Raw genomic sequence first — 24,825 nt, 5'->3', positions numbered from 1 at the left:
TCTCCTTTCAACAGTGCTTTAAGTGTTTCTTGGTTGGTTTTTGCACTGTTTCCTCTATTTTTCGTGGTTACTGGATAGATAGTAGTATATGTACGGTTTAGTGTAGGGTTAGAAATAGAATTTTAACTGTATATGTGTGGATTACTTTTTTTTGGTGTGCTTGTGTTGTGTGTGTGTTTCTTGGAACAGCGTATTTTTTCCCTGGGGAAAAAAATCACTGTTCTGAGCTTTCGATTATATCACATTTCGACATTCCAAGTTCGAGCTTATGGTGTTCGATATTTTGGGATTTCGATTATGTGATATACACCCATTTTATCACGGAGGTAGTTTCTATGGGTGTCTGAATTTGGCAGCAGTAATTTGTTTGTATTGGACCTTTCTTGCAAGATGTTATTAGGGGGGTGGTCTGTGCAATTGTCTGCAAACTTTTGTAAGCCAGAGACCTCCTGGCATTGAACTTGACTTCCAAAAATAGATGCCAAGTAGTGGACCTAGCAGAAAATTCTGGGTGCTGTACTGGTGACTAACCTCTTTGTAGAGGTGGTCTCTCCAGTCCTGTCTTCCTGGGTCATGTGTGTGTGTGTGTGTGTGTGTGTGTGTGTGTGTGTCAGTTGGCTATCCAGTTTGTTACATAGGAGTTTATGCCTAATTCCATGAGTTTGTTTACGATGCCCAAGTGGGGTGTTATATCTAATGTCTTTGCTAGATCAATGTGGGCGGTATACACTGTTTTGCCCTCATCCATTTCCTTGGTGACATTCTCAAAGAAGTCCAGCAAGTTCAGTAGATATGTCTTGCCTTTGACAAAACTAACCTAGGTTGGGTCCAGTGTCTGAAGGTTTCCTATGTCATTGCTGACAATTTCCATAATAATTCTTTCCATGGCTTTGCATATGAGACCAGTCAGACTAATGGGTCTGTAGTTCCCGGTATCCATTGATGGTCTGCCTTTGTGCAGATGGATGACCGTTGCAGTTCCCCATTCATGTGGCATTAAGCCTGTACTGAGGCAGTGGTTGTATAGTGAATCCAGTGGCCCTGATAGTTCATATTTCAGGCTGTTTAGGAGGCATCCTGAGATATCGGGGCCCACAGAAGCTGTATTCTTGGCCTTAGAGAATGCATCTAAGACCTGCCCCCTACTGATAGTTGAAGGGGTTATGTTAGGTGGTATTTCCTGAGGGTGGCTGGGAATGAAATGTTAGGTGGTATTTCCTGAGGGTGGCTGGGAATGAAAGTGGGCAAATTTGTAGCTGAAATTGTCAGCAAGAAGATTTACTGTATCTCCTGGTTATGTGGAAGTGACTGATTTACCAGTACAGCACATGGCTGTGTACTGCCTTTGAGGTTTAGACATAGCTAAAGAAGACCTTATGGTTGTTCTTGGCCTAGGATGCAATCTTTACCTCAAAATCTGCTTTGTTGTACTTGGTCCTTTTAATATTCTATTCAGTTTGATGAAATAAGTTTTATCTTTTTGGTGTTACATTTACTAGCTACAACATTTTTCTTTTGTTGTAAAACCTGTTTAATTTTGGATGCCACCAGGGTGGTTTGTTTTTTGAGTTAATTTTGGGATTGTTTCTAGTAGGCACAGCAGACTGACTCTATGCAGTCATTGACTTGGTTGTACTGAGCTTCTCTGAATAATTCCACATAGGCTGCTGTTTCTGGGTTTGGAGGAGCTTGAAATTTTGACCGGTTCTCTTAATAAAATGTAGTTTGCCCTTGGAGTAGTTTCAAACTGTTACAGGTTTGCTGGGATTACAGAATCAGTTCTTATTTTGAAGGAGACTGCTTTGTGGTCATAGAGGACATGACACCTGGGGGAGTGCAGCTTTCTCCCATATTTGTGAGTACCAGGTCCAATATGTTTGCACCTCTATTAGGTGTATGCACTAACTGTTGCAGGGTGTTTGTGTTTGCAAAGTCTAGGAGCCTCTGCGCCTTCAAATTCAAGGTCTTTTAGGATTCCCAGTTTATGGACAGATAACAAAGTTCCTCATGAGTGTAGTATTTGGTTAAATATTGAGGGTCTGTAATAGGACCAGGTATGAGCTGTAGGTTTCATGAGACATAGAGCATGCTAGTATATGGTTGTGGGACTTTGTCTATGGTTATCTGGACATGGAGGAACTCCAGTGCATCATCCTGTTTAACCAACCTAGAGGTATGCTTGTTGATGTAGATGGAGGCACCTCTGCCTTTAGTCTCTGTGTGCAGTTGCTGGTCTAAATGTGTGGAAGGCCATGAAGCATTGCACTGTTGGGGTACTCTCTACAGAGTCTCAGTAACTGCACAGGTGTCTGCATTCACCAGGGTGAGGAGAGCTTGGAAGGAGCTTCTTATTTAGACTTCTGGCATTGAGCAGTAACACCTTTAGACTTCCCTGGGTAGATTTTGCTGTGTTGGAAGGTTTATCAATTTAGCATTACCTAAAGTAACTGTGTGTTTGGCAGTGTTTTAGCAAATATTCGAACGCTTAGAGGGGGACAGATATAGGCTGTCCTTGGCAAAGCAATGTCATTTAACCATGTCCTCCCATGCTGATAAATTGTATCCCCATAGAATGACACCAAAAGCTAAGCCAAATATTAAAGTCAATCTACTTCTGTTTGTATTATAGCATTATCCTTGGTGGCGGTAGAGTGCTGCCTAATCCTAGGCACATAGCCTGTGACACAGTCTGAGAACTCCTTAATGTCTCTCTTTATATAGTCTAGGGAGGTACGTGCTGGGTAGCACTCCCCCTTGAATTTAGTATTATATACCCCAGTTTAGGCTCTAGCCCCCAAAACACCCTTAGTCAACCCACTGGTAAACCCTCCTTCACCACTCCCTAGTAGCTCACCCTACACGGACTACCACTGAATCATACTGGAATCTGTGGTGCAGTGACTTGAGTGCATTCTTCATTTGTCAGATCCTGGCCGCTGATAGGCAACTGGACATTATTTTTTCCCTTTTCAGCCTGGTGAGTGGGGTATCAGTGTGTCACAGAATGGAGTCCCCTATGACTACAGTTCACGGTAGTATGGGCTTGGTAGTCGAGGCACAGCTGGGTGGGCTACAGTATTAGGTGTTCCTGTTGAATGTTTTCGGGTTTCCTGAGTACATTTTTTGCAGGCAAAATGTCTGGAAGGACTTTGGGGCTTGGGAAGATTGAAGTTAAGTGCTCAGCATAAGTAGGTCTGTGTGTGGGGTGCATGCTATGTGTGATGGGTGTAGCATGTGTGTGTCTCTGACAGTCAGATTGTTTTAAGTGTATGCAAGAGTTTGCCACTAGTGACATTGTGTATATATTCATCTTTCATGTACTTTGTTTCTTTGAGGAGTAAATAGTTGTCCATAAACATTACACAATTTTTACATTGATTCAGTATTCCCGTATCCACCAAAATGGCCGTAAAGAAATTGGGACAGTGCATATCCATGATGTCCAGGTCCTTTATTGGGTGAGCTTCTAGGGTGTGGTGAAGGAGGGCTTAATAGTGGATTTATTAAGGGTGCTTTTGTGGCTAGAACCTAAACTGGGTTATATAATGCTAAATTCAAGGATGGGGGGGGGGCTTGAAAATGCCAACTAGCTTTTCTGTGCTAACCAACACAAAAAGTAAGTGAGTGAGTAAGGTTTTAGTTTCAAAAGAAACTTGTGTATTAGAGAGGTGGGAATGGGTTGTAGAGAGAAAATGTGTTAGGTAGCTGTAGAATTTCCTTGAGGGGAGGTGTTAGTACTGGTATTGTTATTGAATGAATCAGGAGGCAATAGATTTTTGTGGAACTGATCTTTGTGTTTGGTGTAGAATAATTTACAAGTTTGAGTAATCTGTCTATGAAGTGGGAGTTAAACATGTCTGCTAATACAGATAGTTCTTTATCAGGGGCTAGTGACGGGTTTTGAGTGGACCCAAGAGTGAGTAGTGCTGAAATGGTTTTCCAAAAATTTTTTGGGTTTTTGATTTGGCTGGATACATTTTGAGAGAAGTAGTTTTTTTTATCATTTTTTAGCTTTATTTCTTAGCCACTTGTATATAAGGAGATTGGCATAAGAACAAAATGATACCAGTTTTTCCAGGCTTGGTCTCTAATTTGCAATAATTGTTTTGTGGATTTAGTAAGCCAGGGTGCATGGTTTATTTTTATGCTTTGTTACAGAGAGGGGCTAAGCTGTTAAGGTTTGTAAGAAGACTTTATTGAAGTGGTCAGTGGCATCATCCAGTGGTAATATTTTTAATGGGGACCAGTTTACCATTCTTTTAAGATGTCATTGAATAGCTGTTGATTGAATTTGGCTAGGTTTCTTGAAGTTGTAAAGGTATGAGGTTTAGCTTCCTGTGTGGGGGTCCTATAGTTCTATGCTAGTAAGTGATCACTCTGGGTATATGAAAGCGTGCTGGAGTTCTAATATTTATGGGGATTAGATCCCATGATCCAGTCTAAGGTGGCACCTAGGAGATTATTATATTGCATTCTGGCAGGGGTAGTGATAAGCTGTGTAAAGCCATGGAGGTTAATGCTATTTACGGGGGAGTCAGTGATTAGATTTTGCCAGTTGATATTCTTGTCACCCATGTTAATAGTCTAATTGGTAATATTGGTGGCAGTCCGTGATAGGAAGTTTTCTAGTGTTGGAATATTTTGGCCAGGGGATATGTAGACTATTGCAATGCATATTTGTTTAAAATTATTTACATTTAGGGATAGCAAGAATTTCTGCATTGTTGAAAGAGGGGAGAGGTTTGGAGAGGGGCGGTATAGCATAGTTAAGATATATTAGTGCTATACCCACTGCTTTTTTATGGGTTCTGTCATTTCCTAGAATATTGTATAATGGATGGACTAATTCTGTATCTTGAATATGAAGTTTTAGCCAGGTTCCGTAAGTGCTACTTTATCTGGAGAGTATTGTGTCAGCCATGATTGAAATTTGGTGGTTTTCTTACAAATGCTACATAAGTTTAGTGTTTAGTAAAAGTTTTTTTTAGGGGGGGGTGCAAATGAGCAGGAGATGAAGGTGACTGTATAGTACCAGGGTTTGGGTGAATATCTCCTCATTGGGAGAGTAAGAGAAGATGATTTATGGATGGAGAAATAGGAAGTTTTAGCAGTATGTTTGGAGACTATGTGTAGTATTAGTTTGGGTTTAGTAGAGTTGGAAAAGAAATAGATTTTAGTGAGATGAATATGGTTGTATTCAATTAGGCTGACAGTTGTGTGAGAATCTATGTATCTGCTCATCTATAGGTGTGGCCCGAGTAGTGTTTTTTACAAGTGCAGGTGTTAGAGAGTACTCAAGGGAAGTGACTTGTGTGAGTACGCTTAATGAGGTGATCAGAGATATTGTGTAAATAGTACAGTGTATCGGAGAAAGCATAGTGTTGTGTGATAGGATATATTTACTAGGTATGGAATAACAAGGAGTCTAAAAGGAAAGAGAGGGCATTATAACAAGGAGTCTAAAAGGAAAGAGAGGGCATTATAAGTAGTTGTATAATGGTTGAAAGAAAAACTAGATTATGTTTGAAGAAGGATTATGTATAGTTTGGAGCATTATCTATAGGAAAAGGAACTGACTGTAAAGTGCTTGTTACAATTCCATAGGTATTAATAGTGTGATACAAAGTTGCGTATATATTAGGTGGTGAATGGTGAGGAGGAGGAGCGAAGGTTGATATAAATGTAAATGATTTGGGGGTGGATGGGACAGGGGTAGGGTAGAGAAGTGAATTGAGCCTGAGTGTAGCGAGGGCAAATGGATTGGGGCTACACAGAGCTAGGAACAGTTCAGAAAAAAAATCAGTGAAAGAGAAGTTCAGGAAGGAGCAGAAGGTGAAATTTATGGGAAGAGAGAAAAAAAGTTAGAACCAGAGAGGTTTATTGTTCTTGGGAGGTAGGTATCTAGACTTTCATTATCTGTCCAGATGTGCTTAATTATAGAAGGGGGGATGTGCTTAATTATAGAAGGGGGTATAACACTTCACAAATATGATTATATGAGGCTGGCAGGAGGTGTCGTATTAGTATAGGTAAGTGAAGCACAAGAGAGCAGTGTGGAATAGGTAGAGTAACATTTGAAGAAAGAACATGTATAACTATTGCTAATATGTTTGAGGGGGCGTGTTTTGGTGGCAAGGTGCAGACCAGTTTACAATAAAGATAGGCAAAATACACTTGCTTTACATGGACATACTTTGCTTTGCCTCTCTTTGGTGGTTTTAGGGAAGTTTGTTGGGCACCAGTTGATCAGAAGTTTCTTTAACAGGAGTATGTCAGTAATGCTGGTCAGGATAGTTAATTTGCAGGCTGAGAGGATGGCTGAGAAAATAACTGTTAGACTTTTCTGTAAAAGTAAAAAACAAGGGAAGAAGGTTAGAAGGGAAGGGAATGGAGAGGTGGGGATAGTGAGTGTAGGTAGAAAATGAAGGGCAGCAGTATTTACAGCAATGGAAGTATATCATGTGGGGGAGAGAAATAGCAGTAGGTAAGAACAATGTTAACAGAGACAGAAACATTCGTCAGTAGGTAATGTGAGGCACAGGACAGGATATGTATATATAGGTATGTCACTTTATAATTGTAACTGATCCAAGTAATTAAATTATCATATAGTTCTATAAAGTTGTAACTAGCAGTATATAACTTTATAATTTTATAATTATAAATGATCCAAGAAAGCACATACAAATCATACATTTTATTTAATCGCTAGTGTCAGAGTAACTGTCTAAAGATGCAGAACAAGGTCAAAGGTGCTGAATAGTAGGCAGGCAAGATCTTTTTTTATGGGAAAATGCAGTAAAAAAATGACAAAAAATGAGGCTTGACAGTTCCTTCTCCGTAACAGTTATACATACATGCAATCATATGGTTGTGTATATGTACTGATAACTGTTACTATTCAAATAAAAGGATCACTGTTACACCACCCACCTTCTCCCTTACTTTTACCTTTACCTTCCTTTTATGCCAAGAATTTTGAAAAGTCTGAAGAGATAATAAACATAATTCTCATTTGCTAAGTAGTAGAAGTAGTAGGGACATCTCATTTCTTTCTGTACATCCAGCTTCTAATTTGGCTATTACCTAGGGTGAGCATTTCCTGTCCCCTTAACCTCCATTTGATTTTGTGGGGTCTTGAATTGCAACTCACATCTCATGTGTACCGAAAGGACTTTACTGCTATGGCTCATTGAATGAAAACTTTGAACCACTTCTATTGAGTCGCATTAAAACAACAAGTGCAAGTCCGACGCAGCTAATCATAGACTTTTCAGGGCACACTTTGTGACTTTTTTCTTTCTCCTAAGAAAACAAAACAAAAAAAACAGAACAGAAGGTGGCATGAACTGATCGTCCTTTTAGCCAAATGTTGTGCTGATACCTTTGGCATAGAGATGCATTCATCTAAGCTCTGGAAATCAATGCTGAAAGTGGATTTCAGTATAAATTTTCTCAGATAAGGAGTTACACTGCAGAAGTAATCCTGTTATTTGAACATCTACTTCTGTGGTAAGTATTTTCATGATCTCTACCTTCCACATGTTTTACAAAATGTTAGGCACAGCAGTATAACAGGCATCTTGAAGATAGAGCATGAAACAAAAACAAATACTTTAAACATGAGATGGATTAAGATACCTTGTATGTTTCTTTGCTCTCCTTAGTTATTCACGGAACCGTACATATGATGTTTACATTGGAAAGGGATACGTGATTGATGGAATGGATGAAGGCCTGCTGGGTGTGTGTATTGGAGAAAAATTAAGGATAACTATTCCACCCCACTTGGGTTATGGAGAAGAAGGAACAGGTAAGCAAATTTCTGAACTGGTTTATGCATTGTTGTAATTTAGATTATTATTTTTATGATCATCTTCTTTTGATTGGCTTATTTTTACTGAGGAACTGAAAAGCAAGAAACTGAATTGAGTGGCTGGGGTAGATAAAGGAACCAGGAAAAAATGTGTGGCCCAAACCGAATCCATCAGGAAGTTGCTAAGTTAGGGAAATAGAAGATATTCTTACTTTTTGGGTTTAGGCATGTAGGTTGCAAGACATTTCCCTGTGAGCTACAAGGCTGAAAGTAAAAGGCCACAGAGCCTTCTGCTCCCTGGTTTTCCACCCCTTCCAGGAGACCTAGGAATTCTGATTCTTCTGACGAAGGGTTGGATTGTGGTGAAGAATCCTTTAGCATATTCCTTCTAGATCCACTCTGCTCTTGCCTTGACGTCTGATGAACATTCTTTGTCCCCTGACTCTCCTTTTTTAAGAATTCTCCTTTGGGGGATACAGTGGTCTCTGTGATGGAACACTTTAAAGTGGAACTGTTCTCAGGTTCAGAAGTGATATGAACTCTTACAAATAGACTCACCCAGACCTTCTGCAGTCTCTCCTGTTTTAGTTGCCTTTTCAGATACACTTACAGCAGTTTTCAGGCTCCTGACTCTCAACCTCAGCCCCCTAAGAAGCCAGAAAAATTTTATAAAGTTCCTGAAGATCATAAATTTTTGTATAAATGTTTTTCCTCTGATTCTGCTGTTGTTTCCATGTCCACAGATAAGCTATCCAACTGCTATTTTCTTCTAAGCGTTATCCTTCTGGCAAGGATACTGTGGTATGGGAGAATAACTGTATACTTCTGCTACTTTGGCTTTTAGGACCATTAATTATCAGACCTGCATGGCTAGATATGTCCTGGCTCTTCTTTCCCAGCTTGAGGTGATGGTGGGGCGGAGTTGACTGATGTGCCTAATACAAACAATAAGACTTTTGCTCTTTCTTTTCCAAGTTCTACCTCTCCAGTAGCTCGACTTTCCATTAAATGCAATTCTAATGCTGCTGATGCCTCTCTTAGGACAGCTGCATCTGGTTCTGTCATGAGGAGATATTCTTGGTCACACCTTCAGGTCTTACCTGAGGGTTTTAAACACACCTTCAGGTCTTACCCGAGGGTTTTAAACACACTTCAGGTCTTACCTGAGGGTTTTAAACACACCTTCAGGTCTTACCTGAGGGTTTTAAACACACCTTCAGGTCTTACCTGAGGGTTTTAAACACACCTTCAGGTCTTACCTGAGGGTTTTAAACACACCTTCAGGTCTTACCTGAGGGTTTTAAACACACCTTCAGGTCTTACCTGAGGGTTTTAAACACACCTTCAGGTCTTACCTGAGGGTTTTAAACACACCTTCAGGTCTTACCTGAGGGTTTTAAACACACCTTCAGGTCTTACCTGAGGGTTTTAAACACACCTTCAGGTCTTACCTGAGGGTTTTAAACACACCTTCAGGTCTTACCTGAGGGTTTTAAACACACCTTCAGGTCTTACCTGAGGGTTTTAAAGGTAATCTTTTAGAATCTTCTGTAGATAATGAGAATCTCTTTGGCTCTGCTGCTGCAGAATTGTTTGAAACCCTTCAGGATTAGGGTAAGGTTATGCAAGACCTGAAGCTAATTTTGGTTTCTCCTCTACCTACGTTCAAGATTAACTATCCATCTAAAATCATCTTTTGTCTATAGGCAACCTAAACAACCTGCTAGGAGCAATAGGGTTACTAAGCAGACTTCCCCAGACAGACTGAATCTGACTTCTAGAAGCCAAAAACCTTATTTTCTTGACAAATCTGCCTCTGTACTTACACCCAGCCTCCCTTTCCCCTCGGCCAGATTTCTCTAGCCCTCAGGCTAATCCTTTGCCTTCCTGTTTGCCAACAGATGAGTACAGTTACATTGATTCTCTTCAGCATCCAGTATGGTTATTTTATAGCTTGGAAGCCTTCATCCATTTCTCAAGCCTTCTTCTGTCTCCTCCTTGCCGGCTTCCTCATTTCCTTTGGTTCCTTGAGATCTGGTGGAGCAGGGAACCATCCAACATGTTCTCTTGTCTCAGCAGGGAACAATTTATTCCAGAATGTTTGTTTTTGCCTCCTAGGAAGCAGGGGTTATGGAAGCCCATCCTAGACCTATCCTTTCTTAACACTTTTCTCAAGGTTTCTTCCTACAGGATGTTTAGAAATGAAGCGCTGTGTGAGCACCTTGAAGTTTAGTTAGCATAATCCATCAGATAGTGGACAGGGTCCAACTGTTCAGGCCAAAACAACTCGAAAAAAAATGAAAGAATAGCCTTTTGAGGTATTCAATGTAAGCTAAATCATCAAGCAGTAGTAGTAAGAAATATTTGTAAACTAAACTCCAAACAGTAGTAAAAATGTTGTGATCAAAATTTATTTTCTTTTGAGAAGAAAAACATCACATTCTTTATAACAAAACAACAAATTTTGTTGCGATTAAAAATAACTTCACTTCTTAGTAGCAAAACAACAAATCTTTATTGGGTGAAACTTATATAAATTGGCAGATAAGCGCTGTGCTTATGCAAAGAATCTAGAAATAAATCTTGTGTTTATACATATTTCACAAACAAAAAAATTCAGCATTCTATTTAATTCTATAGAAATGTAAACATATAATTGTGATTGGTTAAAACTTAAATATCTTTTAAAATATATATTAGAATATAGGTGGCTTTAATAATCCAGTAGTTATCTTGCTTCCAGCTTCTGTGTGATTGAGTGGAGTGTTTGTAGCCAGGAAATTCAGTAGTAAAACTTGAATGAGAGAACTTTGAAAACTGGTGTGCTGTAAAACTTATAAATGTACCTATGAGGATATTGCAATAGGGATCTGTGTGTTTAGTGCTTTTTATAGATATATAAAAGAGTAACATTAGGTGTTAACCATCTGATCAACTCTGTTGGCTAACTTGTCTAAAACACGTACTGCACTATCCATGGTTTGTGATTGGATAATAAAACTGTATGCGGGAAATCAGGAAGTAAAATCTGACTGGGTGAAAAATTGAAATGCTGGTCTGCTATGGGTCTTGTAACAAACACCAGTGAGGACCACAAAATTTGGGTTATGTGTGATTGATATTTTTTATATAGAAGCTAAATGTCGCAGATTATCAATTAAATAACAGTACATTTTTTAAAATACATAGCAGAATTTAAATAAAAAGGAAAGCAACCCCATTTAAAAATGTCTCTATGTTAAAAATAAATAATTATAGCTTGTCTGCAGTGCTTTCTCTCACACTTCAGATCTGCTCATCAGGTGGAATCTTTCAATTCGAAAGAAAACTTTTTGTGAACAGAAGTACAGTAATTAATCAATTAATAATAAATAATTGTATAACTCTCCACCAAACTCAAATAATTGCGTGGTGATGGAGTCTCCTAAGGTTGAGAATGCTGGTGATGGAAATCCGAGTGTTAAGTTCTGGTAGTTTACATCCTTCTAGTCTGATCTGCCATTCTAATTTGCATTTTTCCAGTCTATCATTTAATGATCATTGTAGTTCTTCTTTTGGTATGCGATGTAAAATATGAAATTGGAGTCTCTTGTGTCCGGGTTGATCTCTGTTTTGTTTGGCTAGTGCATTGTTGTTGTTGCTGTAGCAGATGCCTGTAAGGTGTCTAACAATTCTGGTTTTAAATCTATTGATAGTTTTCCCGATGTAAAAGCCAGGGCATCAGGTGCATTGGGCCCTTTAAATTACTGATTCCAAGTTGCAATTCCCACATTCTTAGCAGTGGTTGTAGCGGTCAGTGTTAGGGCAGTCAAAACCCGTTTTGTTGCTCATGTGCTTACACTATCTGTAGATTGAGGTCCACAAGGGAGTGTACCCTTTAGGAAGTTGAAATGGTCTGTGGTTATTCTGCTTATTTTTTCAAAAAAATGTCTGATATTCCTGTTTCTCTGAATGTTGAAACTAGGTCTTTCTGGTAGTATATTATTCAGTGTTAGGCTATTCTTGAGAATAATCCAGTTGTCCTTGATGTCCATTATAACTCTGCAGTCAGTGGAGTAAGTAGTCGTCCTGGAGATGTTTTTTTATATCCCTCATTGTGGTTTCTTCTCCTGTTAGTTTTGTGGCTGTTGTCAGGGTTTGGGTAATCAAGGTTGATGTTTTTTTTTTGAGGTAGATAGGTTCAAGCATCCTTAAGACAAACTTTTTACTGTAACCATGGGCGAGGAAATCTTTCTCTAGGTTCACTATATTGATGGTGAAATTGCTTAGTTCCTTCAGTACTCTTGCATTCCTGTAGCGCTGGGATTTAATCACATTCTTGTTAGTCTGGAAAGGATGCTTACTGTCCCGGTGCAATAGTAAGTTTACTCTGGTGGGGTTTTGGTATAGGTTATTTGAGAACCAGTCAGAGCCTTCCATTTTTGATATCGTGAGGTCTAGGAAATTAGCATTGTCTTTGTTGTGGGATGTTGTAAAGTTCAGGAAATTCATGGAGGTTCCCAATGTAGTTGAACAATTCCAGTAACCTTGCCTCTGTGCTGTTCCAAATAAAAAAAAAAATGTCTTCAGTGTATCAGAAATAACAACCCATAGGATAGTAGAAGGGAGAGTCATATATGTGCTCTCTCTCCCATTTTCCTATAGCAGTATTAGCTGGGCTGAGAGCCATAACTGCCCCCATAGCAATACCCCATTTTTGCCTGTAGAAAGATTTGTTAAAATGGAAAAAATTGTTGCTTAGCAGAACTCTGAGGAGTCTGCTGATAGCTTCTGTCTCAAAATCGAACTCTATGCAGTGTTTCCTTGAAGGACTATAGTACTGCTTGAATGCAGTAGTCATGTGGAAGCACTTTCTAGAGTTCTTCTAAATTGATAGTCACCAAGAAGGAGTCCTTGTCTACTTTGATGTTGCAGATTAAAAGGGTTGCTTTTGACTAGGGGCTTGATTTGAACCTCTAGATATATCGACATGGGTTCGGTGATGCTGCCTCCGCTGAGCTTTTCACTAATTAGACCTTTATCGTTCAAGATGTTGATGATTTCCTTCAGGATGTTGTCTGTTCAGACACATTTCCCTGTATTGCTTCCCCTGGCTTTTCTGGTATTTCCAGATTTGAGTGATGCTTACCTCTTTATTCCTATTCACCCTCTCTTCAAACATTTCTTTGTTTCTCTGTTTCTTCCTCTCATTATCAGTGCTGTGCTTTGCCTTTTGGTCTTTCTACAACTCCAAATGTCTTTACTAAATGTCTGGCCTCTGTGGTAGCTTTCTACAGACTTCAGAGAATTCATATATTCAGTTATTTCGATGACCTTCTAATTCAAGCCCCATCTCACCAGCTCCTGCTTCAAAATCTACACTTTACTCTGATTCTGTGCAGTGTGGGGTTTGCCCTCAACCTCAGTCTTTGTTGACTCCATGTCAGGACTTGGTGCTTTTTGTTTGCATGATTCAGGCTATCCCAGTGTTGGCTCACATCCTGCCTCCCAAGGTCATCTCTTTGACTGTTTATTTCTAGTCTCCTCTTCATCTTCCAGTCCTTCCTGCAAGGGAGCTTCTCCAAGACCTAGAGCATATGACATCTACCATTCACATGGCTCCTTTGGTCAAACTCCACATGAGGAAACTTTAATAGTATCTCAAAACTGTTTGGTTCCAGCACTGCCACCCTCTGGAATGTCCGGTCACTCTCTTACCTTGTCTCAAGTTTGAGCTACACAGAGGTCTGCCTTTTCAGGTTCCTGTCCCTACGCAGGAGCTGTACATGGATGCTCCCAATCACAAATGGGAAACCTCAACCAACAAAGTCCAGGGTCTTTGGTCTTTCAGCAGATGACAGACCATATCATCATCAAAGAGGTAAGGATGGTACTACTAGCTCTCCAGGCATTTCACTCCCTTTGAGTTCCGGGTCCTTTAACGTTCTTTTACAGAAGATACCACAGTCATATAGTATATCAACAAGCAAGGGGGCATAAGATCTTGCCTTCTCTGCAAGCTTGCTCTTCAGTCTTAGAATTTTGCAGTCCACCATCACCTGGTTTTTCAGGCAATTTGCATCCTTTTAGAGCACAGTCTAGTGACAGACTCTTTGAGCATGTCCAGGACACATCCTCATGAGTGGATGTTTCACAGGGAAGTATTTCTGGACTTTGTTCATCAGTGGGGTAACCTCCAAGCAGATCTTTTTGTCTCCCCTCTAAACAGATAGCTTCCTCAGTTCTGTTCCTGAGTTCCAAGTCCTCTGGCTTGAAAAGTGGATGCCATGTCTTTTTCTTGTTAGGGAATGTTTCTGTATGCTTGTTGTCTTCTTCCTGTAATACCACAGTTCCCACACAAGATCATGTGGGACACACCCAAAATCTTGCTGGTGATTCCCTTTTGGCCTAGACAGCACTGGTTCCCCTTTCCGTTTCATCTGGCCAGGGTCAATCATCACAGGTTGCCTCACAGGATGGATCTTCTCACACAAGACAAGGGATTTCTCATTCACTATCACTCATCCACACACTTGGGGGGAATAGGGTTTTGATTCCTTTCACACACAAATGTTCTAAGGACAAGCTTCAGGTTTTGCAGGAGGCCAAAAAACTCACTACTAGGAATCTTGTATGAGTAAGTAGAAGAGATTTTTTCTGTTTGGAGTCTTAAGCATGACCTGAATCCTTTTTCTGGAGGGGTTCCAATGGTCCTTACTTGTTGCCATTTCTGCCCATCTGCCTCTGAATCCACCTTTGGCTTGTAGTTTTGAAGTCGAACAATTTCTAAAAGTAGTCCATCATATCAGGCCTCCAAGAAAGCCTATTCGGCCTTCTTGGGACCCTAATTTTGTTCTTGAAAAATTGAGTCTGCTTCTTTTCTGCTTCATTGTACTTGGAAGACTAATTGTGTTGTTAGTTCTTACTTCTCCGAAGACGGTTCCTCCTTTTTTGTTTTTTCACAATGAAAAGGTGTCTCTTTGTACCAATCCTTCTTTTATGCCCAAGGTGGTTAATGGTTTTCTTTGAATCAGTCCGTTCATCTTCTTTCTCCATAGTCTTCTAGTGAAAGATTACTACACTCCTTGGAGCTCAGATATTACTTGGATAAGACAAAAAGTATCAGGAAAGCTTGGCAAATTTGTTTCCTTTCACATCAGGAAATTGTGTTTGGCAGTGTCTAAGCAAATCACCTCCTTCTGGATTTCCAAGTCAGTTTCTTTTTGCTGTTCTTTTCATGGCAAACATATAATCTCTTCTTTTCATGCTCATGCTCAAAGCTGCTACCAGTAGAAGTGTGAACAGAAGACCATTAAAAGCTGGATGTCATTTCCAGTGCTAATGCAGGATTTGCTGGGGCCATATTTGAGTTCATGGAGGGTTCTTCTCTGCCTCTCCCTGTCTTTTTCAATAGCTTCTGTACTCTCCCAATAATAAAGAATTCTGCAGCATAACAAGGAAGGACATGGTACAGTTGTGTAAGATCTTGCCATAACAGTAGATATCCTACTTCTCACTGTTGCAGTATCCCTTGCCCCTTGTTGCCCCCTGTTACTTTATGTTGCTCTCCTTCTGGCCAAGGGGTTTTCCTTTCATCCTTTTCTCCTTATTCCCTTCCTAGATGCCCATATTATTGCTTCCTCTGGGGTAGTTCTGGTTCTTGTGGAGCATTTCAGTTCTGAGGAATAAGTGTCAGTACATCACATATATACCTTACACCTTGCACTTAGGGCATACTGCAGATGTATGATGCCTGAAAGGTGTAAAGGCTTTGTTATGCTGGCTAGATATTAGGCTGTCCTCATTAGGATATCCCAGGAGTTAAGAACAGGACATCTTCTGTTTATGGTAAGGTCTTGCACAACTGTACTCTCTTGCTTATTGTCTGGTCTTGGTATAAGAGACATTTAGAGTGCCAGCTTATGATTGAGATGCTTTAGATGATGTATTTAAAGACAAGACCATGAAAGTTTGTCTGTTGAATGGGAAGGATAGGCTGAGAGAAAGACAACAAAATGTTGGGGGACTGAGAACAAGATCTGTTGGGGAGAGCAACGGCTGAAATTATTGAAAATGCTAGCTTTTATAGACTACAGATGAAAGAGAGGAAGAGAGATGCAAGGAAGGAGCTTACTACAGGGGATTGTTGAAGGTGAAAAAAATAAAATAATTGAAAGGCGGCTCATTAGTAAGATCTTGCCTCACGGGTCCAAGGTTTAGTTCTGACTTCTGCTTATTTTTTGCATGAAATCTTTGTTCTCCCTTTTTGGGTTTACTCTGTTCCTGCCGCCCAAAAAAATTCAGGCTCATTGGCAATACCAAATATGTCTGTCTGTCTCGCCAGATTTGTCTGCCTGTCTCTCATTTTCTCTATTTACACCTGCATTGTATTTATCCTAGATATTGTTGAGCAGGTCATGATTGGTAGACCAGTGCATTTAACTGGATAATAAATGAAATAAAATTGTTTTATTTTACATTTTTTAGTGGAGTAAAAATGAAGGATTTGTAGTTAACTAGTCTTTGGCACGTGTTTGTGCACTTTTTTGTGAATGAGTAGAGATGCAAGTAAAGATAAGGCAGTATGAGGAGAGACCAGAAAGAAGAAGGGCTAGCTTTGAGGACACCAGAAGTGGACTGAGTGATACAGAAGGTGTGAACTGAAAGGCAGACGTGGGGTGTTTGGTTGAATTTGAGGGAGGAAGAGCAAGAAACTAAAGGAGGTAAGTAAGCAAGGCAGCATTTTAAATGTGTCCCACAGGCCATCTCTGAATACATGTAGGTCAGCTTAGATAACACTTGACTTCTAAGGATAGAGCTTGAGTCTGTAAAATAATGATGCAATCTGCTTTGATATGTCATTTCTTGTATCTGCATTGCCTTCAAAATATGGCAATCATTTCTAAGCGTATTTATTTAGATATTTTATTCACTGTTCTTTAACATATTCAAAAACAAACTTAAATCCATGTAAATGAAATATCAGTACCAGCCGTATTTAAGGGCATTGGTAGTTATTAATTTATCCCTCCCAGTTTAAAGCCTCAACACATACTTCAGGTCCAAAACAGTGTCCATTTTGCATCACACACGCCATTTCTATCACTTCTCTTTTCATCCTGCACCTGGGACCCTGTGCTGCTCCTTTCTATCCCCTTTCTGATAGTTAACTTACTCATTCTTTACTATTCAACTGTTGTTCTCTCTTGCTTTCATTTTCTGTGAGATGTTTTTCTAGATCTTGCCATCTGTTCATCCTCTTCATTGCTTGTAAACTCTCATATATTTTACACAAATATTCATTTATTCCCAGCCATCCCTAACTTCCTTCCAATACCTTACTTTCTTCCATTTAATATCTTGTCTGGTCAGTGACATGGCTTCCCTTACCTGTGTTCCCCAAATGTACATAGTATTTTCCTCTTCTTTATACCTCAAGCACATCTGGCACTCTTTTATCACCTCCCTCTACTTGGAATCTCTGTATCGGATACCGTGCGCCTTGCTTATAATTGCACAGTATCAACCTTTAGTGAGTCTACCTTCAACATTATTTCCCCCATTCTTTTCTCTGAGCCTTATCTCAACTTATTTCTCAGGATTTTGATATTTTTTTCATTGTCTTCAACTTGGAACTCCTAACATTTGTAAATATCAATTCTTATGCCACTTTGTGTTTCTTCAGAGATGCTTTCCTCTCTTTCTCCTGTTATTCTGTTTTGTTCGTTTCATTTCAATTGCATCATCTGTTGTATGATTAGTCATCAGTTTTTCTGTTTCAGCTTGTAGTTGTTTATCGAACTTAGTGAGAAATAGCCCCCCCCCTTGCTTTCTAGCTATATACTTCATATTACTCGTAACCATTTCTTGCTCCATTTTTACCATTTGTCTCTTCCCCTCCCCAATTTTTGTTTAATTACCATGTGCATGCACTGAAACACATTGCTGTTTAATTACCTCATGGATGTGTGCTGGCATTTATTACCTACTTTCATATCTAACTTCTCTAGTGCACACTGCAGAGTGCATTCTTTTCAATCTTACCTTTAAGCATCCCTGTTACTAGCACTTTCTCTAATACCTAAAAAGATCATCTCTACTTGACTCCAAGTAGACTTTTCTCTATCTGTTAAACCTAGCACTTGCTCCTACAGTACTTATTACCTTGATACGGCACTCTTATAGATAGCACCCCAAAAAGGCAAACCCCCATTTCTCGGTCACCCACGTCCCCCGGAATCTCTTTTAAAGTTGTTTTGTCTAGTCCTTCTAGCATGTCGAGGGATCAGTTGCTAGTGTCCTCTCCTGCTCAGCTGGTGAACCTGGGAATATTGAGGCAATGTTACAATTGCCTCATGTACACAGACAACCCTCTCCTCCTCCCACAAAACACAAATACATGCGAGAGATGCAACTATACGGCCAAATTGGAGGCTGAGCTCTCTCAACATAGGACTGGCAAGACCAGTCAGGAGGAGAAGGTTACCACACACACTATAGACCCAGTCTCACATAGTACCATCACAACCTCAAATCATACACATAAACACACAAAGACATACTCATGGCTCTGATCAAAAATCTACCAAAACAGCAGAGGCCACCAAAGCAGACACCCAAACAACCACCACCTCAGAACACAACACCTGCAACACATAGACCTCACAGTCAGTGTGTCAAACAGTCACAGCCCTTAAGGCCAAACACAATGCCAGACACACTAGTCATTGGTGACTCCATAGTCAGACACACTGACGTCCCGCTCACCAGACTGAGTAAGGAGAAGGTCACAGTAAGCTGCCTGCCGGGCACTAGAATCCGCCACATAACGCAAGCACTCAGGTCTCTCAACAGCAGGTACAAATACGACTCAGTCATTGTCCACACTGGTGTAAACGACCTGAGACGTACCTCCTTGGACTACATGAAAAGAGACATTGAGGAGCTCTCTGTTTATGTAGCCCAGGCAGGTATGACCCTGACCTTGAGCAGTATCCTACCTTCACCAAAAATGATGCCACAATACAGAGATAAGATGATCAGCTTTAACAATTGGCTTAAACTCTGGTGTCATTCAAAGGGGATCCAATGTCTGTCTGCCTGGGATGACATGCTGGACAAGCCACGCAGGTACTCAAGGGACGGCTTGCACCTGTCACCCCTGGGATTCCGGATATTGGCAAAGGCTCTTGCCACCCCCATAGTGCCTTTTTAGGCAAGGCTCAAATTCTAAACCTACCACCCTAGAACACAAAAAGGAAAAAAACTAAGGGTAATGCTGCTCAATGCCAGAAGTCTAAATCTCAAAATGCACGCACTCGAGGCCCTTCTCAGTATGGAGAACATCGATGTCTGTGCAGTGACAGAAACCTGGTTCAAGGCTCCTGAGAGCACCCCAGCACTATCAGGTTTTACCTCTTATCATGCTCCAGCCCCAAAATCCGGACAATACCAAGAAAGGAGGGGGGGTATCCATATTCATCAAGGACACCCACACCTCAAGACTGGTGGCAATGCACAATGCATCGGAGACCATCCAGGTGCAATTAACCATAGGCAAGACTGCTCTGCAAATTGTAGCATGTTACAGGCCACCCTCACAAACTCAGGAACCTCACATGGCCTTCCCGAAAACACTAGAGGGGATAAATGTATCACCAAACACCATCATACTAGGTGACTTCAATTACCCTAATATAGACTGGGAACACTACTCAAGCCCAAACACCCTAGCCCAAAAGTTCCTGGAATTCATAAACTCAAATGCCATGGAACAACTAGTCACCATCCCCACAAGAGGAGAAAACATACTTGATCTCATCATCACGAACATGGGAGCACAATGTTCAACACCGAAGTATACCCCTCACTGGTGAGATCACATCACAAACTAAACTCGCTGGACGTCCTCATCCCACCCCACCTGAAATAAAAAGACCACAGTAAAGAACTTCTCAAAGCCGACTTCACACTTCTAAAGACTAGTGTGGTCTCCTTTAAGGCCCCGAGCCGGAAAACAGTACTCAAGCCGCTGAATCACTTACAAATGCCTTCTACCAGCACCTGCAGGACTGCATGGATAAGGCAATCCCAAGCAAAACAAAGACCCTTTGTACCAAAGGCAAGCGTCCAGTCTGGTGGACCCCAGCCATAAACAAACTCTACAACAAAAGGAGGAAGCTACTACAAGATAGAGCAAAATCATTAAAAGGTAAGACACCCTTGATCACTATAAGTAAAAAACTAAGAGCTCTCATAAAATCATCCAAAGCAAATTTTGAGAGAAAAATAGCTAAAGACTCAAAAGACAATCATAAGGCCTTCTTTAGCTATGTTAGAAACCTGGGAGGAAACTCCCAGATATGCTCAGAACTAGTTCAAAATGATGTGAAGATTACTGATCCTACAGACATTGCCAACATACTGGCTGACAGGTTCAGTGCAAACTTCTCCCAAAAGGAAGAGATATCTATACCAAGCAATTGCAGCCCCCCAAACATCTCCAGCGCCCAAGTGAGAACTGCTCTCTCCAAAGCAAAAAACACAGCATCCATGGGACCTGATGGTGTCCCCGGCTGTGTGCTCCACGAACTCAACGAGGAATTAAACCCACAGCTAGGACAGCTGTTTAATCATAGTCTTACCTCTGGATACGTACCCAGGAAGTGGCGCACTGCAACTGTGGTCCCACTTCACAAAGGCGGTGCCTCCACCGACCCTGGAAATTACCGGCCCATTAGCTTGACAAGCCTTATCTGCAAAGCCATGGAGAGGATCATAATGGACCTCATAAATAAAGACATAAGGAATTTGCAGACTTTGGATCCATCCCAGTTTGGCTTTGTCAAAGGCAGATCATGCCTTCTAAACTTGGTTGACTTTTTCAAACAGTCACCAAAGCCATTGATGAGGGAAAGGCAGTCCATACAGCCTACCTCGATCTGGCGAAGGCCTTCGATACAATACCCCACTCGGGTATCATTGAAAAACTCATCAGCTTAAATGTTAACCCATACATCACAAGATGGGTTGCAAACTGGCTGAGTGACAGAACCCACAGGGTCAGAGTTGCTGGCGCCATGTCAGACTCAAAGCCTGTCACAAGTGGTGTACCACAGGGCTCAGTCCTGGGCCCACTCTTGTTTGGCATCTACTTTTCCAAGTACAAGCAAACACAGGAGGGTTATGGCTGACAAAGTTTGCAGATGACTGCAAACTGGGCCATAGTAGAAAACACATCTGACACAGATATCCTTCAGAAGGGTCTCACAGAAACGGATAACTGGTGCCAGAGCCATGGCCTAAAGTTAAATGCCAAAAATGCATAGTCATACCCTTCGGGAAAAACAAGGTTACCCCTAGCTACCAAATAGGTGGCAATCCACTGAGCACAAGAAGTTATCAGGGACCTGGGGACCCAGGTTGATAGTAGTCTGTCATTCGACACCCATGTAGCTAAAGTAGTTAGGAAGACCTTCTACATTGCCCACCTTATCATGAAGGGATTCTCATCTAGATCAAGGGAGGTCATAGTCTCCCTATACTCATCACTCATCAGACCAATGATTGAGTACAATGCCCCATTCAGAATGTATCTGACCCGACACTTGCAGCAGCTGGAGAGGCCACAAAAGTTCCTCACCAAAAGGATAAAGGGTCTCAAACATCTGTCCTATGCTGCCCGACTGAAAGAACTCCAGCTCTATTCAGTCGCCACCGCTTGCTCAGAGGTGACCTTTGCCTAACATACAAGGCCATGTCAAACCCAGATTTGATGAATATGCTTCACCTCAAAAAATCTAGATCCGTCAGAGCCACAAGGGCGGAAGACTTAAACCTCGACACGGCTATTAATAGGACGTGCTGGAGGGATAGATTCATCACCCAAAGACTCCCTATGCTGTGGAATAAAATCCCAGTATATGTGAGGCAGAGCACCTCGCTGGCCTTGTTCAAGAGAAATCTTGACCAATGGATGGGAGATCGCAGATATACCCCAGGGATTACCTCAGTGTCACTGCTCGACAGAGGCACAGCAAAATAATGGGTATAGTTCCCCATACTAAAGGGGTGGCGTAAGCCACAAAACTATGGGCTAGGCTTGTAAATGCCCTCTGACAGATAGCCTAGTATGAACCTATGAACCATATGTTGCTTTTTAATTAACATGTGTGAGTGGCTTATGTTTTTTTAATTACCATATGTGCATGCACACACACACACACACACACACACACACACACACACACACACACACACACACACACACACACACACACACACACACTCACTGTTTAATTACCACATATGCATAGGCTGTCACATGTTGCTGTTTAATATTTCATTGGGTCCTACTTCATAGTTTCATAGGTAGGTACTAGGCTATCGGCCCTAGGGCCCATACAAGCCTAGCCAAAAAATGTACCCTGGCTTTCGCCACCCAAGAAAATTATTTGCCTGTGCCCCTGTCGAGCAGAGCCACAGAAGTGATCCCCGGGGTGAATTTCCCATTTCCCATCCAATCATCAAGATTTTTCTTGGAGTGCTAATGAGGAGCTCTGTTTGACATAGATAGGTAGTCTGTTCCAAAGTATGGGAAGTCTCTGGGACAGGAATCTATCCCTCCAGCATGTTCTGTTTATTGTGGTGACAAGGTTAAGGTCCCTAGACCGTGTAGCTCGGAGGGATTGGGATTTCTTTAAGTGGAGCATGTCTAACAGCTCTGGGTTTGACATAGCTTTGTATGTTAGGCAGAGATTGCCCCTGAATAGGCGATATGCGATGGAATAAAACTGTAGTTTTTTGAGACGGTCTGCATCTGAAGGGCAACTGTTTGAGGCCAGTAATCCTCTTTGTGAAGTATTTCTGTGGTCTTTCCAGTTGTAAATGTCTTGTGAGGTACATACCAAAAGGGGCGTTGTACTCTATAATGGGTCTAATGAGTGATGAGTAGAGGGGAACAATGACCTCTTTTTTTCTGGATGAGAATCCTTTTGTGATGAGATGAGCCACGTAGAAGGATTTCCTGACCACTGTGGCGATGTGATTATCAAAGGAGAGACTACTGTCCACCTGTGTCCCAAGGTCTCTTATCACATTTTCGGCATTAAGTAGACTACCAGCTATGTGGTAGTTCATGGGTACAGTGTTTTTATCAAAGGGGATGACAGTACACCTTTTGGCATTGAGCTTCAGGCCATGGCTTTGACACCAGGTATCTGTCTCAGTGAGACCCTTTTGTAGTTTGTCCACATCGTTAGGAGTTTTGATTATGGCTCCTAGTTTGCAGTCATCTGCAAACTTTGTTAGCCAAAGACCTTCTGTGTTGGCCTGCACTTCAGAGAAGTAGATACCAAACAGGAGAGGACCCAGGAGTGAACCCTGTGGTACTCCACTTTCACTTGTCTGATGTCGGATTTGGAATCCGCTACTTTCACAGTGTGGGTTCTGTCCGGGAGCCAGTTTGGCAACCCATCTTGTGACATAGGGATTTATACCTAGTTTAGTGAGCTTATCTATAATTCCAGAGTGGGGGATGGTGTCAAAAGCCTTGGCGAGATCTAGATAAGCTGTGTGAACCATTTTACCCTCATCTATGGCTTTGGTAACTGCTTCAAAGAAGTAAATCAGGTTTAGGAGACATGATATGCCTTTTACAAATCCAAACTGAGTAGGGTCCAGAGTTTGGAGATTACCAATGTCTTTGTTTATGAGTTCCACGATGATACGTTCCATGGCCTTGCAGACCAGGCTCGTCAGGCTAATGGAGCGGTAGTTCCCGGGGTCCGTCGTGGCTCCCCCTTTGTGGAGTGGGATAACTGTCGCGGTGCGCCATTCAGTGGGTACAAAGCCTGAGGTGAGGCTATAATTGAACATGGTACTTAAGTAGGGTGCCAGTTCATTCTGTAGTTCGTGTAGAACGCAGCCTGGGATATTGTCAGGTCCCATGGATGCTGTGTTCTTGACTTTGGAGAGTGTGTTTTTTACCTATGCAGCCATGATTATAGGAACTTTGCATTCTTCCGGTATAGAGATGGGCCCTCTAGGGGGTGAGAGGGGGGTAAAGTTAGCACTGAACCTATCTGCTAGGATGTTGGCAATATCATTTGATTCTGTATATTTAGTGCCATTGTGCTGTAACTCAGAGCAGATCTGAGTGTTCCCATTTAGATTCTTGACATAGCTATAGAATGCTTTGTGGTTGTCTTTAGAGTCAGTGGCAATTTTGTTTTCGTAACTAGCTTTGGAGGATTTTGAGAGATTTCAGCATCTTACTGAGGTTGATCAGGGAGTTCCTCCAGTCATGGGATTTTACTCTTTTTTGCAACAGTTTCTTTCTTCTGTTGTAGAGTTTGTTTATGGCAGAGGACCACCAGACTGGCTTCCTTTTTTTGGAGGATAACATCTTGGTTCTATTAGGGATAGGATGATCCATGTACTCGTGTAAGTGCTTATAAAGTGCATTTGTGTAGGATTCGGCAGTCATACCTCTATTGTCCATCTGCATGGGTGTCATGAAGTTTGCCACTTCTGTCTTAAGAAGTGTGAAGTTGGCTTTTGAGAAGTTTTTTACAATGGTTTCCCTAATTGGGGCTGGGGGTGGGATGTGGATGTCTAGGCTGATTAGCTTGTGGTCGGATCTGACCGAGGAATTGACCTCTGGTGTGGAACACCGGTTTCCCATGTTGGTAATGACCAGGTCTAGGATATTGCTGCCCCTGGTGGGGGTGTGAATAAGTTGATCCAAGGCGTTGGAATTAATGAATTCTAGAAAACATTGAGCAAAAGAGTTGGTACATGAGTAGTTTTCCCAGTTAATGGTGGGGTAGTTGAAATCGCCCATTATTAGGGTGTTGGGTTGTACCCTAATACTTTCCAGTGTATCAAGAAATGAGGAGTGTGAATCCTGGGGCATGGTGGGGGGTCTGTAGCAAGCTACAATTTGATTTGTGGTCTTGCCCAGAGTTAGTTGCACTTGGATAATCTCGGATGCATTATGCTGTGCAACTAGCCTGGATGTGTGGATATCC

At 41.4% G+C, this 24,825-nt stretch overlaps 1 protein-coding gene across 2 annotated transcripts in view; it reads left to right on the top strand.

The window, feature by feature from the left end:
• Nucleotides 1–24,825, top strand: part of FKBP9 (FKBP prolyl isomerase 9) — a 451,574-nt gene that overhangs the window by 276,149 nt on the left and 150,600 nt on the right. For both annotated transcript variants that reach the window (XM_044063002.1, XM_044063003.1), the window contains exon 6: nt 7,668–7,813. In XM_044063002.1, coding sequence (XP_043918937.1) covers nt 7,668–7,813 — 146 coding nt within the window. The remainder of the gene's footprint in view (nt 1–7,667; nt 7,814–24,825) is intronic.

The sequence above is a fragment of the Protopterus annectens genome, chromosome 2.part1 (genome assembly GCF_019279795.1).
Source record: "Protopterus annectens isolate FY-2018-M chromosome 2.part1, PAN1.0, whole genome shotgun sequence".
Taxonomy (NCBI): domain Eukaryota; kingdom Metazoa; phylum Chordata; order Ceratodontiformes; family Protopteridae; genus Protopterus; species Protopterus annectens.
This window is presented reverse-complemented; position numbering and strand designations above follow the sequence as displayed.